This window comes from Panthera pardus, unplaced genomic scaffold, assembly GCF_024362965.1.
Source record: "Panthera pardus isolate Hobbes unplaced genomic scaffold, ASM2436296v1 HiC_scaffold_8, whole genome shotgun sequence".
Taxonomy (NCBI): Eukaryota; Metazoa; Chordata; class Mammalia; order Carnivora; family Felidae; genus Panthera; species Panthera pardus.
The window spans coordinates 2,273,988-2,287,003 of NW_026527013.1; the positions used below are offsets into that span (position 1 = coordinate 2,273,988).

Here is a 13,016-nt window from a genome sequence, read left to right on the forward strand (position 1 = left end):
TAATTTGTTTGAATTTAAACAGCCACAGGTACCCAGCGGATCCCGTATGAGACCGACTGCCTTGGATAAACTGGTGTGCCCAGCAACCATGGAGAGGAGAGCCAAGCGCACAGGGGGAGGCAATTAGCAGACTGGCCCATAAATAAAATACGCTTCAATTAAGGGCCAGTTGAGGGATCGTGGGTGAAAACCTTTTCTGCGGCTCCTACGCGGCAGCCCTCGCTTTCTCCTCCACAGACCAGCCACAAAAGCCAAGTTGTGTGTTTACATTAGGACCTCTGGGGACGGTGCATCCCAGGATCTGAACTCCCAGAGTGCCCACCTCCCCCAGCCCCAGACAAAGCGCAGATGATGGGCAAGCGGACTGTTCACTCACTCACTCGCTCATTCCTTTGGATCCCAAGCCAGCACACCTACCCAGGTGCCCTGTGGCCTGTGCAAGAATGTCTGAGAATCCTATCAGCCTTGTGTGTTATGTGAATTTTGAACACAGCATGACCTACAGGCACTGAGATTGCAAGATTAGTGCCAATTCAAACCGCATTTGGGGAAAAATTAAATAAGAAAGGGAGAATGGGGGTGGTGGTGGTGGTGGTGGAAGTTCATTTTTTAAAGGGAATGTGAGGGGAGGCCTCCCGGAGGTCTGGTGACCTCTGAGTGGCTGTCAGGGGGAGACTATTCCTGGCAGAGGAGAGAATGGTTAGTGCAAAGGTCCTGGGGTAGGCAAGACCACGGCACACCTCCAGTAGGCATTTGCAAACCAGGCCAAAACAGAAACCTAGAATCCCTGGCCTCCTACAACCCAAACTCCTGAATTTTCCCAACCCCCCCCCCCCCCCCCCCGCGCTTATCTTTTTACCATCCCAAGCCTGGAATACCCACGACCCATTCCTACCCTGGCCTTGAAAACTTGTACCAGAGTCAAGGCCTCTGCAGTTCCCGCTTTTGGTGCTCAGACGCCGGACTGGGGGGGGGGGGGGGGGGGGGGGCGCGGGGGAGGGCAGTTGGGAAAATTCAGACAAAAATACAGAGCCCAGGGCTTGGTGCTGGGTGAAAGAGACCCGTTATGTTTTCCCCATTAAGGGGGCTTGAAGCGTCCTTCGTCTGCACTGCACGTTATTAATATTGAGGGAAAACGTTATCAGCCCCCGTGCGAGGACCGGAATGAGTGCGAAAGATTCGGCCCCCAGCCCCAGCCCCACCCCTAGCCACCAGCCACTCCCGGGCAAGGCTAAAGACGGTCCTCTCTAAACAATGCAACTGCACGCCGCCCAGCTCCTTCCCAGGTGGCACCCTCTGACCCCAAGCCCCAGACCCTTCTAAATATCCTCGCCCCTGCCCGGACCCCGAACTGCCCGCGGCTCTGCCCGCTGCCCTCCCCCCCACAGCGGTACCGCGAGGGTTAAGCGGCGGCGCCGGGCGCGCTGATTGACAGCCCGGCCGGCGGCTGGGGCGAGCCGGCCAATCAGCGATAGCGGCCGTGGGCCACGTGGGCAAGCGGCCTCGCGATTGGCCAGAGCCCGCAGCGGCCGCCCGCGGAGTCCGAGCCCACGTGCAGCTGCTGCCCGTTCATTGATCGTCCTCGTGGTGCAGGTGGCGCCCGGCGGGGCGGGGCCGGGGCGGGCCGGGGCGGGGCCAGAGGGGTCAAAGGGCTCCGGGATGAGGGGAGAACTGGAGGGGCGCTCATTCTCAGCCTGAACTTGGTCGCCCCCCTCCCCCCCCCCCCCCCCCACGTCGCTTCCTTCTTGCTGTTCTGGGCCTCCGTCCTAAGGGAGGTGAGTGGGCAGGCGAGTCTCCTGGAGGACCCCAGAGGCCGCGGGGTTGGGGAGGAGGCTGGAAGGCTGGTGAGGGGCAGAAGCCGAGTAAAAAGGGGGCTTGGTGCCACAGGAGTGACTGGGGTGGAGAGCGGTCCCTTTCCTCGCGTCTGAGACGTCCTAATTCCCCTGGCCAACTCTTACTCATCCTTCAAAACCCCTTCCCAGTGATGTTCACCCGTGCTCAAATTTGTCTCACACTGTCTCAAAACTGAGGTTGAAGTTTAGCGTCCTTCTCGGGGGGGGGGGGGGGGGTCCCCCGGGGGGGGGTCCCCCAGCCCTGGCAGCAGCTGGTAGGGGGGGTGTAAGTGTTTGACACCATCTCCCTCCCAGCCCATGGGATGAGGCCCCTGGATGCGGCCCAGCATCCGTGGGGGCAGCTCCTGGAGGCCCCAGCATTTGATAACCGAACACAGGATATAGGTCATGCAGTGCGCAGGTCAGGGAGGTGATGGGGATCCAGGCCTGGGTCCTGGAGGGGAGACTGGATGGGGGGTGGGCGGGTGCTGGTTCTGTCCCTGGCTGCTTGGCCTTCTGCCCTCAGGACCCGCCATCACTTTGTCGCTTTTAGAGCCTCCTGGCTAACGTCCTTGTGGCTACTGCCTGAAGATGACCTCTTGGGACCATCTCCGCCCCCAGGAGCACCCTCAAGGGCTGAGGAGGCCCCCAGGAACTTTGGTGAGGAGGGCCTGGTGAGGCATTTACCCCTGTGGGTGCTTATTCCTGGAAGCTGGGCTCAAACCTGGCTGTCCTGCTCCTGCTGGAGGGTCACGGGCAAGTGGCCAGGCCTTCAGGCTGGGGGCGCTAACCGGTCACACCTCCCGACAGGTGCCAAGGCCCTTTGTAAATTACACTTGCTTCTTATCCCCCGGGTGACGAACACACGACTGCAGCATCTCTGGTTAATGTTTTACAAGTAGAAGCCCCTTGCTCCAGAAACGACCCCTTTCCAACAGTGTGGGCAAACTTTCTCTCCAGGACTGTGCAGAGAGTCCGTGTTTGAGACTTTAGGCCAAGCTGCAGAATGGGAGATACTCCCGGGGTGAGGGGGCTGGGTGGGGACTCAGGTGACCGGAGAAAGCGAGCTCCCCTGGAGGTTTCAGGAGGCCCCAGCCCACCCCCTGGGGGGCGGGGAGGGAGGCGCCGATGGGAGCTGTGGCCTGAGGGCGGCGGGAGGCCGCGGTGCATCTACCTCCTCTCCCCTTCCCCAGGCTTCTCCAGAACTGGACTCCCCGGACGTCCTGGATCAGCTCCGGCGGCAGTTTCCCAGGTGACGGCCGCGCTCAGGGGCTGGAGGTCCCGCTGTGGCCCCCCGGAGGGAGAGAGCGTCCCGTCCGCGCTCTCGGTGGCCCCGGAGCCCCTCGCCCCAAAGACAGAACTAGTAATGGCAGGCGGGGAGCCTCCCTGGAGCCCGAAGCAAACGGAAAACCAGCAACAGCAATCCTGGCCCCCGCGTACCTTTTCCGAGTTGTGTTGTTTAGCACGAATGTACTTGCCTCGATTGTGTGTTTCAAGACCTATAAGCGCGTGTCCCGACGCTGCCTCCAGGGCCTCCCCGGGCGGGGGCGGGGCTGGTTGGGGGGCGGGGCTTGAAGGCGCTTCTCACCGGAGGTTTTCTTCCGCTCAGGCTCCCCCCTCACCTGACGGCGCAGGTGGAGAGCACGTACCACGCGGTGAGCCCCACCGGGCGGCCCCCGGGCGGCCTGGCGAGCCGGGTTTGGGGACCCCCTCTCCTGCGCCTATTCCTGCTTCCTTTGGGCCAGTTTCTTCAAGGGGGTGTTCTTCGTGAATACTGGCCTCGCTGCAAAAGTTAGAAATTCGGCGCGTTTTTTTGGCTGACAGTTCATCCTTGAAGGATAGGTAACAGGAGCCCCTGCTCCTGGGGAGGGTATGCGCTAAGTATGGTGCCGTCTTCTAGAACTTTCTGCAATGAGAATGTTCTATATCAACGGCGCCCAATATGGCACCCCGCCGGCCACACGCGGCCCATGGAGAACTTGTGAGGAACTGAATCTTCAACTTGACTAAGTGTACACTCTTGACTCGTGGCGAGCTCCTTGGACACAGGGCACCTCTAGGCGGGGGGAGAGAGAGAAGCGAGCGGAGAAACCAGATTCATAAGCCGTAACCACTATAAAGAAGCCGGAAGATGATGGGGGTGGACGGGAGTAAAGATTTTGAGCTGAGATAGTCAGGAAGGGCTTCCTGGAGGAAGTGATGTTTCCTGTGACGTATGGAGGATAAGCAGCTTTTCAATCCTGAGAGAGCAGGGAAGCCCATTCCAGGCTGAGGGTGTAGCCTGTGCAAAGGCCCTGGGGCCAGGGATGGGCCTGGAGGAGGAAAAGCCAGGAGGCCCCTGTGGCTGGAGCAGGGAGAGTGAGGGAGGAGGGCAGGGAGGGGACAGGGACAGGGGCAGGTGTGTAGGGCCTTGTGGTTCTGGGGAGTCTTTGAACTTCACCATAAGAATGAAATCCAAGGGTGTCCCTAATTAGCTCCCACTCTGTGTGGTGGGTCGTGTCCCATCTGATAGATGTAGTGACCAGAGAGGTAGAGCACCTTATCCAGGATCACATAGTTGGGGAGAAGCACGCACAGCCTTCAATTCCTGCTCTTGTCCGCTTCCATTGGCCACCCCACCCCTCCCCCACCTCGGTGCAATCCCTGCTGTTCCCTTGCAGCTCCAGAAGATCCGGCAGGGTCTCCAGGAACATCACAAGCAGGTGAGTGATTGATGACCAGGAGCTGGGCTGCGGCTGCCCCTCCTTGAAAGACGGGAAAAATGGGGGGAGAGACAGAGGCTATGACAGGGGCAGGTTGTGGGGGCCCTTGTGGGGCCCGTGGGGAGGACGTGGGCTTTCACCCCGAAGGAGGTGGGAGCCCTGGAGTGCTGTGGGCAGAGGAGGGCAGCCTGACCCGGAGCCCCCACGCACCCGCACATCGGAGCCCGTCCCCCATCCTCTTGAGGCTCCTCCCCGGCCTGCTCCCAGGTCCCTGCGTGGCTCAGAGGAGGCCAGGGACCTTTTCAGTCAGCACTTTGCAGGTCTGGGTCTGTCACTTCTGCCCCAAAGGGCCTGTCATGTGCCAGGCACGCCCGGATTGCGGCCTTCCGTGCGCCTGAGGGTTCTCAGGGCCCGGATCGCACATGAGCTTGGGGGGGAGGGGGGGGCAGGTCTGCACGGGGGCCCGGGCTCCCAGCACAGGGCTCCGTGCCCGAGCCGAAGCCTGTCTTCCACTCCTGCCTGTCCTTCCGCCACCTGGCCCCTCTCTCCTGGGTGCTGGCAGGACTTTCTGCCTGTGCCAGATGTGACTGGCGGAAGGCCAGGTCCATGTCTGCAACTTAGCAGGGCCTGGGGTGGGCAGTGCACAGAACAGGGAGAGACTGATGGGGGGGGGGGGGGTGGCGGGGGGGCAGGAAGCAACCAGAACACGGTTATTCATTCAACAGCTCCTTATCCATCACCTTCTTGCCAAGTGTGGTTGCAGGCGCCAGGGAAATAGCAGAGAAGGACACAGACGAACCTGTGCCCTTGGGGTGATGAGAGCTTGGTAAACAAGAGTGTCGGGTGGTGAAAGCCGGGCAAGGCGCGGGGATGGGACCGAGCCGCCCAGGGGGACATGAGGGCAGGGGTGGGAGTGAGAAGGCCTGCTGGGAAGGTGACCAGGGAGGGAGTGCAGATGTCCAGGATGGGAGGAGCAGAATGGGCAGAGGACACAGCCGGTACAAAGGTCCTGGGGCGAGACCATGCCCGGGTAAGTGGCTGGAGCCTAGTGATGAAGGGACGAGAGGAAGGGAGGGGAGGTGGTGCAGGGCTGTGGGGGCCTCGGGGAGGACTTGGCTTTTCCCACAGGGTGCTGCCAGCCTTGGAGGGCTGCAGGCAGGGAAGGGCAGACCTGACTTGGGCGCTCATGGGCGCCCTTTGGAGGATGGACTGTGGGGGGCAGGGCAGGAGAGCAGGACCATCAGGGTGGGGTGGTCACTTAATGCTTTGCTGGTGAGAACTAATCAGATTGTGGATTCGGGGGGATCCCCACGGCACTTGCTGACTATAAGGATGTAGGGGACAAGGCCCCCGAGAGTTGCTGTTCAAGCCAGGAGCCCCCCTCACACCCACTCAGGGGAAGATCCCTAGAACCCCTGCTGGCCGCGAAGTCCCTCAGAGACTCCTCTGTCCTCTCCCCTCGGTCTCCCGCTCCCTGTTTTCCCAGCCTCCTCGCTGCACATTTAAAATCCCGAGGAGCGCAGGCTGGCCCAGCCAGCTCCTCTCCCCAGGGAGGGCCGGCTAGCAGGCAGGAGGGAGCAGCTCTTTCCATGCTGAGTGCACTCAAGTGCCAGTAAATTGCGGATTAACGAGCCAGGGCGAGTTGGGGAAGGCTCCCCTGGGCGCGTGCTGCTGGGAGGCCCAGCTGGGGAACCCATCACCCGCTGCCCCAGGAGGCAGCCCCAGCCCACGGCCACGGGAGGGGGTCCCGCTGCCCGCCCCCTCCCTCACCATTCTGCCTGCCTGACCAGGCTCCAGATGGAAGCAGGTAAGCCCCGTCCTGACTTCGAGAAGTTGCCTCTGCCTCTCTGGGCCTCTGTTTTCTCATCTGCAAAACGGGAATGCCCGTAGCTCCTGTTAAATAGGACAGACCACGGTTGGCACCCACACCGTATTGCTTTATCGGCTCTCTCTCTCTCCATGGATCAGGGCGTTTTCCCAGGATTTTGGAGGTTGCCCTGGGCCAGACAACTCTGGGCGGCTTCTCCGTGCCCACCACGGAGGGGTGCGCGTTGTTGACAAGGCAGGGACGCTGCTGGCACAGCCACAGACCCAAGACCAGCTCCACGCCGTCTTCTCCGGGAGGCCACGGGAGCTGGGTTGACGTTAAACACGTGGCCCCAGCCACATTTCAAGTGCCCGGTAGCCACTCGAAGCAGCCACTGCCTTAGACGGGCAGGTCTAGAACATTCCCGCTGTATTTAGTCTGGCACTGGACTAAATGTGGCTGCACTTTGTTCCCATCGAGGTCCTTATCTCACCACAGGGGGGGGGGTGCTCCCCGTCACGGATTCTTGGGAATAGTGGCCAAGAGGTTTGGTCTGCCCACAGCCCTGACGCAGGCACGTTCTCGGGACCCCTGCTTCTGGGGTCTGTGCTGTCCTGCTTGGCTGTTGAGACCTGCCTGAGACTGGAGGAATTGCGTTTTTAAGTTTGTTTATTTTGAGACAGGGAGAGGGAGGGGCACAGGAAGAGGGAGAGAGAGAGTCCCAAGCAGGCTCTTCCCTGTTAGCAGAGCCCTGACGTGGGGCTCAGACCCATGAACCGTGAGATCATGACCTGCCTGGAAATCAAGAGTCAGACGCTCAACCAACTGAGCCACCCAGGCGTCCCCCTCATCGATTTCTTAATACGCTTCCAACACTTAAGCAAATGCACATGTCCCCATGCAGAGGGGCATATGTCCTGGGGTGAGAACAGATCGGATCCTACCTTCTACCATTTTATGAAAATGACTGTCCTTTAGGGTTAGGCTTTACCACCTGCTGCTGAGTTCTGGGTACAAAGAACTTTCTTCACACTCAGCCCGGCTCTGTGTTACCACCAATCAGTCCGCCCAGAACCATTCAAGGCAGGCAGTGTGTCCCCGCCTCGCACACTGAGGGACCCTTGCAGGAGGAGGTCTGCGCCCCGGGGCTGTCCAGCTGCAGAGGCTTAGCTGGGACACGTCTGCCCCTCCAGGCAGAAAACTTCCTGCGGACCATGGAGACCTGGAGTCGACCCCGGGGCTTCCAGCCAGAGGAGGTGGGTGCCCGGCCCTCAAGGTGGGGAAGGGGACGGGCTCGGGGCCAAGGGCGCCCCCTCCCACCCCTCACAACCGTGTGCTTGCAGGAGCCCTCGAGCCAGGTCTCGGGTGGGCTGGCTGACCGGCACTCCTGGGGGCCCCCCAGCCCCGAGGCTTCCCCGCACCCGGCGCTCCCGACCCCGCCGCGCTCCAGTCTCCGGGGGCCACACTTCGAGGATGTCGTGGCCGCGAGGTCCTCAGACTGGCTCACGCAGCGCTCGGGGGTGGACGACGCCCCAGCCCACCAGCTGGACACGCCGGCATCCTGGGACTCGGAGCCCCAGCTCTGGCAGGACGTCCTGACCGAGCAGCTCTGGCAGATCTTCGCCGGGACCCACAATAAGGGGGAGCGGCTGCAGCACACATGTGAGCCTCCCGCGGGCGAGGGGCTGGGGGGTGGGGTGGGAGGGGGCTGTCCAGGGGCGGCACAGTTGAACCTTGTCCTCTTGTTCACCCCCCACCCCCACCCCCACCCCCACCCCCACCCCATCGTCCTAGTGACAGAACAGGCGCCAGGCCTGGTGAGTGACTCTGCTACCTGGAGGGCTGGGCTTCTGGCTGGCGGTGATCTGGGCTGGGCCCTCGGGCTGGGTGCTGGGGTCCTGGGATCCGTTGGGTCCTTAGCCGCGCATGCCCTCGGGGGACTCGGGACTTGGGGCTGTTGGCGAGTGCTGTCTATACCGCCTGGGCCTCCCTGAGGTTTCCAGGGTCTAAGACTGACCCTGGGCTGGTCTTTTGGTCTGAACTGATCGCCCCAATTCCCACGGGCAGGAGAGTCAGGACCTGGGACCGCGCTACTCAGGACCGGAACCACGTATGGAAGACACTTTGGGTAATCCCAGTGCGGGGAGGGGGGGCAGCCTGCCCCGAGGACCCACACCCGCCACTCATCTGCTCTTGTCTTTGCCCAGTTCTCAGCCCACCTGTGCCCTCCCTCAGCTCCCCTGAGGGCTCCCACGAAGGGAGCACAGAGCCAGGCACCGAGGCGGACGGGATGCTCTCCCGAGTGGCCCAGGTGAGGCCCCAGCCGGAGCGGTGGCCTCCGTGAAGGCTGGGAGGGCTGGGGCAGAAGGAGCTGAGCATGACCCTGGTCCCGCCCACAGGAGCCTGCTGGGAGAGCCCGCCCTTTCCTGAAGCCCATGTAAGTATCTGTCACTCTCCTACCTGCACCTCTGTCCCTGGCAGGTAGAGGGGACCAGGGATGTGGGTGTGTCCTCCCCTTCCCCACCACCGTATTACTGTCCTCAGTAACCAGAGCTGAGGGATCTGGGTGGAAAGGGGCAGCTCGGAGACCGTCAGGCCAGCATCACTGTCCCTCCCCACGTGACTAGCTCTGGCTTTGCAGAAAGGACTCCCATGGAAAGAGGGTGTTAGAGCTGGGTGCAGACAGTCCTGACCTTGTGGTCTGAGGCTGGGGGAGCCCAGCTGGGGACGAGAAGGCTACCTGGAGGGAAGGGGCATAACGGTTAGGGTCTTGATGGATGAGTAGGAGTTTGCTAGGATGGGGCAAAGCATTCCAGGTGGAAGGGGGTGATGTTCGGCTCTAGGAGAGGGAGAATACTTGAGGAGGGGGCACGGGTAGCGCCGTGGGGGAAGCGAGGCCTGAGAACCCCAACGTCTGCAAAAGGATGAAGCTCCTCGGGTTTGAGGGGTGGTCCCCTCCAGGCGGAGAGCCTCACCAGTAGGCTGGTGCCCCGGGGCTTCCCCTCCCAAGATGCTGGGACCCTGAGGACCTTGACGACACGTGGAAGAGACCAGACGCCTTGCCCTGGCAATCCAAGAAGCGGGCCATCCCACACAGAATGCAGAAGGTGCGCACGCTGGAACACGGGGAGCCCGTGCTGGCCACGGCCGTCAGCAGCTTCGTGCGGCACGCCTTCACCTGTGGCAGGGGTGGCGTCAAAGTGTGGAGCCTGGCCAGCCAGGTGGTAGAGGACAGGTATCCCGAGAGCCACCTGTGCGTACAGGTGAGGTTGGGGCTGGCTCTGGGGGCGGGGCCTGCGGGAGCCGGAAGAGCCCCCGGAAGAGGACGAGGACGGTCCCCTGCGTCTCTGCCCACCACAGACCCGCCGGGCCTACCTGCGCACCTGCCTGCTGTCCTCGGACAGCACCACCCTGCTCGCGGGTGGCCACAACCTGGCCGGCGTGGGCGTGTGGGACCTGACCGCGCCCTCCCTGCACGTGAGCGGTGAGCTGCCCTGTGCGGGCCTCACCTGCCAGGCCCTGGCCTCCAAGCCTGAGGACAGCCTGGCCTTGGCTGGTTTCACGGAGGGCACAGTCAGGATCTGGGACCTACGGGACCAGAGTGTCATCAGGTGAGGCCTGGGCGGGGGAGGGGCGCGGAGTCATCCTGAAAGCCTGAGTAGGGATCCAGCAGCCCCAAAGCAGAGAAACCCCTGGACCACTTACGTTTGCATCCGAGAGCATTGAAGGCCTGAGTTCAGACCGTGGCTGGGTTTCTTCAAAACCCAGTCCTGGCACTTTTGCCTGCCTCGCTTTCCCCATCTGTCACCCGGGTGTGGTTCGGTGGGGCAGGGGAATTCCTGGGGCTTAAGGCTCAGAGTCTCAGCCCTGACCCTCTCCCTCTCCCAATACCCCTTCTGGCCAGGGACCTGCCGGGCCACCCGAATGGGGCCAAGAGCATTGCTGTCAAAGACCAGAACGTCTGGACAGGGGGTCTGGACACCTGTCTGCGGTGCTGGGACCTGAGGGCTGCCAGAGAGCCTCAGGAGTACCAGTTTGAGTCTCAGGTGTGCAGGCTGGGAAGGGTCTGGTCGGCCAGGTAGTAGTAGCTGGGTCTCAGAACAGAGAAGGAGGTGGAAGGGGGCTGGATGGGACCCCACATCTCAGTGGTGCTGGCGGGAATAGGGTCGTTAGAGATGTTCTTCCCCCTCCAGCCCCAAGAGCATCAGACACTTTCATATTGTTTCAGGTGCTCATAGCCCCCTTTAGTCTCCGCAGTCAGCCCTTAAGGTAGAGGGAACCAACCTGCTTTACAGATGAGCAGACTGAGGCCCACAGTGTGAAGTTGCTCATTAGGCCCTCGAAGCCGGGAGGCTGGCAGGAGGTCAGCCCCCAAGGTGGCTCCCTGTGCCCCTGTCCGCCTCTTGGGCCAGGCTGGGACCTGACTAGCTTCTTCCCTGCCGCCTGCCCCCCAGATAATGAGCCTGTCCCCTAGTCCCCAGGAGGACTGGGTGCTGGTGGGCACAGCCAATGGCCAGCAGTGGCTGCAGCCCACCCGAGGGGGCCAGAAGCACATGGTGGGGTGTAAGGACGGCACCATCCTGGGTCTGAAGTTCTCCCCCCTCGGTGAGTGGCCAGGAAGGGGCAGGCAAGTCCCCTGTGGTCCCCAGACTCCCACAGGATCCTAGCCCGCCTTCCTGACCCCTCCTGACCCCCCAACACCCTTCATCAGCAGGAACCACTCAGTGATGCTTTCCACAGAGGCAAGAGGGAGGTGGGGGGCCACCCCTGCGTCCCAGACCCCCAGCGGCCCTCCCCTCAGATGCCGATTTCCCCCCCAAACTGGTCCCTTCCGCCTCCTCCCAGGCCAGTGGTGGGTGAGCGTCGGGACGGACGACCTGGTTGGCGTCTACAGCATGCCAGCGGGGGCCGTGGAGCTCCAGGTACCCGGGGGGGGGCAGCGTTCAGGTCTGGGAGCTGAACGCAGGGGTCCTGATGCAGAGGCCCCCAGAGGGACCAGGCTTGAACTGCCAGCAGAGGTGAGGGGCGGGGTGGGTGAGCCCCCTCAGCTCATGCTGGCCTTCTGCCTTCCAAGGTACCCGAGACCACCTCCATCCTGTGCTGTGATGTGTCCCCCAACAACCGCCTGATTGTCACGGGGTCCAGGGACCACGCCTCTGTGTACCAGGTCACCTACTGAGGGGCTTGGTACCAGTTGTCCTGACTTGGGATCCTTTTTTTCTTTTTCTTTTTTGTCCTTTTCCCCCAGCAAGGTGGAGGCGTAATGGTGGAGGGGTGTGGTGGGCGAGCCGGGTCTCTTCCGCATTGCGCCATGGGGCCGGCGATCTTTGTCACATGTAATAAAGCAATTGGAAATAGCAGAGGGTTCTGTGCGTACCCCCCCCCCCGCCCCCGCCCCCGCCCCCGCCCGTCTTGCAGAGGTTTGGAAGGACTCTGTCCAGCTGGGTCTCCCAGCCTTAAGTCCACGTTCACTGAGAATCTCCTCAAAGCCACTGACCGCCCTGTTGGGAGTGGGGGTGGTCGTGGACCGCTTCTTCCTGTCCCCTCATCTCCCGGAGACGGGTCTCCCAGCCATTTGTGCCATCGAGGGGTGGGGCTCTCCGCCCTTCCCAAGATGCCCTATCGCTTTAGATGGGTGCATCTCACCTGGGCAAATCTGGACATTTCTGGTCATCGTGACTGGGGGTGGGGGGCTATGCCTGGCACCAAGTGGGTGGGGGCCGGGGATGCTGCTCAGCCCCACGGTGCCCAGGATGCCCTCCCGAGAGTGATCGGGTCCCTCGCCCACCTACCCCCCACCCCCAGAACACAGTAGTTCGCAGCAAAACAGCAATTAGTCTCTGGCAGGCTTGTCCTCCCCCCATGGGGCTCTGACCCCACCTGCTCGCCCTGTCCCCTCCGGCATAAGCACCCCCAATCGTGCCAAGAGGTCTGCTTTCCTTAGAGAATTGTCCTCTCCCCCAAAAAGCACCTCCAAAACTCCACCCGGGGACCCTGCCATCTCCCTCCAGAAGGTTCCCAGGGGCGTCGGGGCCTCCCACCCAGCCACCCACTCACCATCCTCCACAGCAGCCCCTAGGAGCTTCAGGAACACAGACGTGTTATGTCCCCGTCCCCGCTGGCCCACATTTCTAGGGGCTCTCTCTGCTTAAGCCTGGGCTGGAGACCTCGCTCCCCCTGCGGCCGAGGAGGAGCAGATTTCCCTCGATTTCCACCTGGCCGAGCGCCTTACCTCTGAGCCTTTGCACATGCTGTTCCCTGTGTACCCACAGTGTTGCACGACCCTCCCAGCTGGTGGTTTCACCTGTTAGCTCCCGGCTTACCATCACCTCCCCTGGGGTTCTGGTGTTTGCTTGGCAGCTTATGCCAGGCCAGGTGTCCTCGTGCACCAGGCTCTCAGGAATTATCGGTGGGTGGGTCTCAAAGGAAAACTGCACCCCAGAGAGCTCCGTTCTCCTCTATACTCCCCACCCTTTGTACATGGGCAGTGGCTTGGGATGATTCCGTCCGAAGGGCTGGCATGAAAGAGATACAGGAAACTTTGGGGCCAGGGCACTGAAAAGCCACGTGTGGGGCACCTGGGCGGCTCAGTCGGTTAAGCGTCTGCTCAGGTCATGATCTCGCGGTTCAGGAGTTTGAGCCCCGCATCGGGCTCTGTGCTGACAGCTCGGAGCC

At 62.1% G+C, this 13,016-nt stretch overlaps 1 protein-coding gene across 1 annotated transcript; it reads left to right on the plus strand.

Moving 5' to 3' along the window:
- Window positions 1-1,700: 1,700 nt before the first annotated feature.
- TLE6 (TLE family member 6, subcortical maternal complex member) lies at window positions 1,701-11,698 on the plus strand. The gene is made up of 17 exons (XM_053897517.1): window positions 1,701-1,775; window positions 2,386-2,492; window positions 3,026-3,084; window positions 3,442-3,487; window positions 4,493-4,534; window positions 7,469-7,597; window positions 7,685-8,003; window positions 8,136-8,158; window positions 8,409-8,469; window positions 8,549-8,652; window positions 8,741-8,778; window positions 9,352-9,604; window positions 9,702-9,952; window positions 10,246-10,387; window positions 10,796-10,946; window positions 11,187-11,263; window positions 11,416-11,698. The coding sequence occupies exons 2-17, from the start codon at window positions 2,424-2,426 to the stop codon at window positions 11,518-11,520; spliced, it is 1,869 nt and encodes a 622-aa protein (XP_053753492.1). The 5' UTR covers window positions 1,701-1,775; window positions 2,386-2,423; the 3' UTR covers window positions 11,521-11,698.
- The last annotated feature ends 1,318 nt before the right edge of the window (window positions 11,699-13,016 follow it).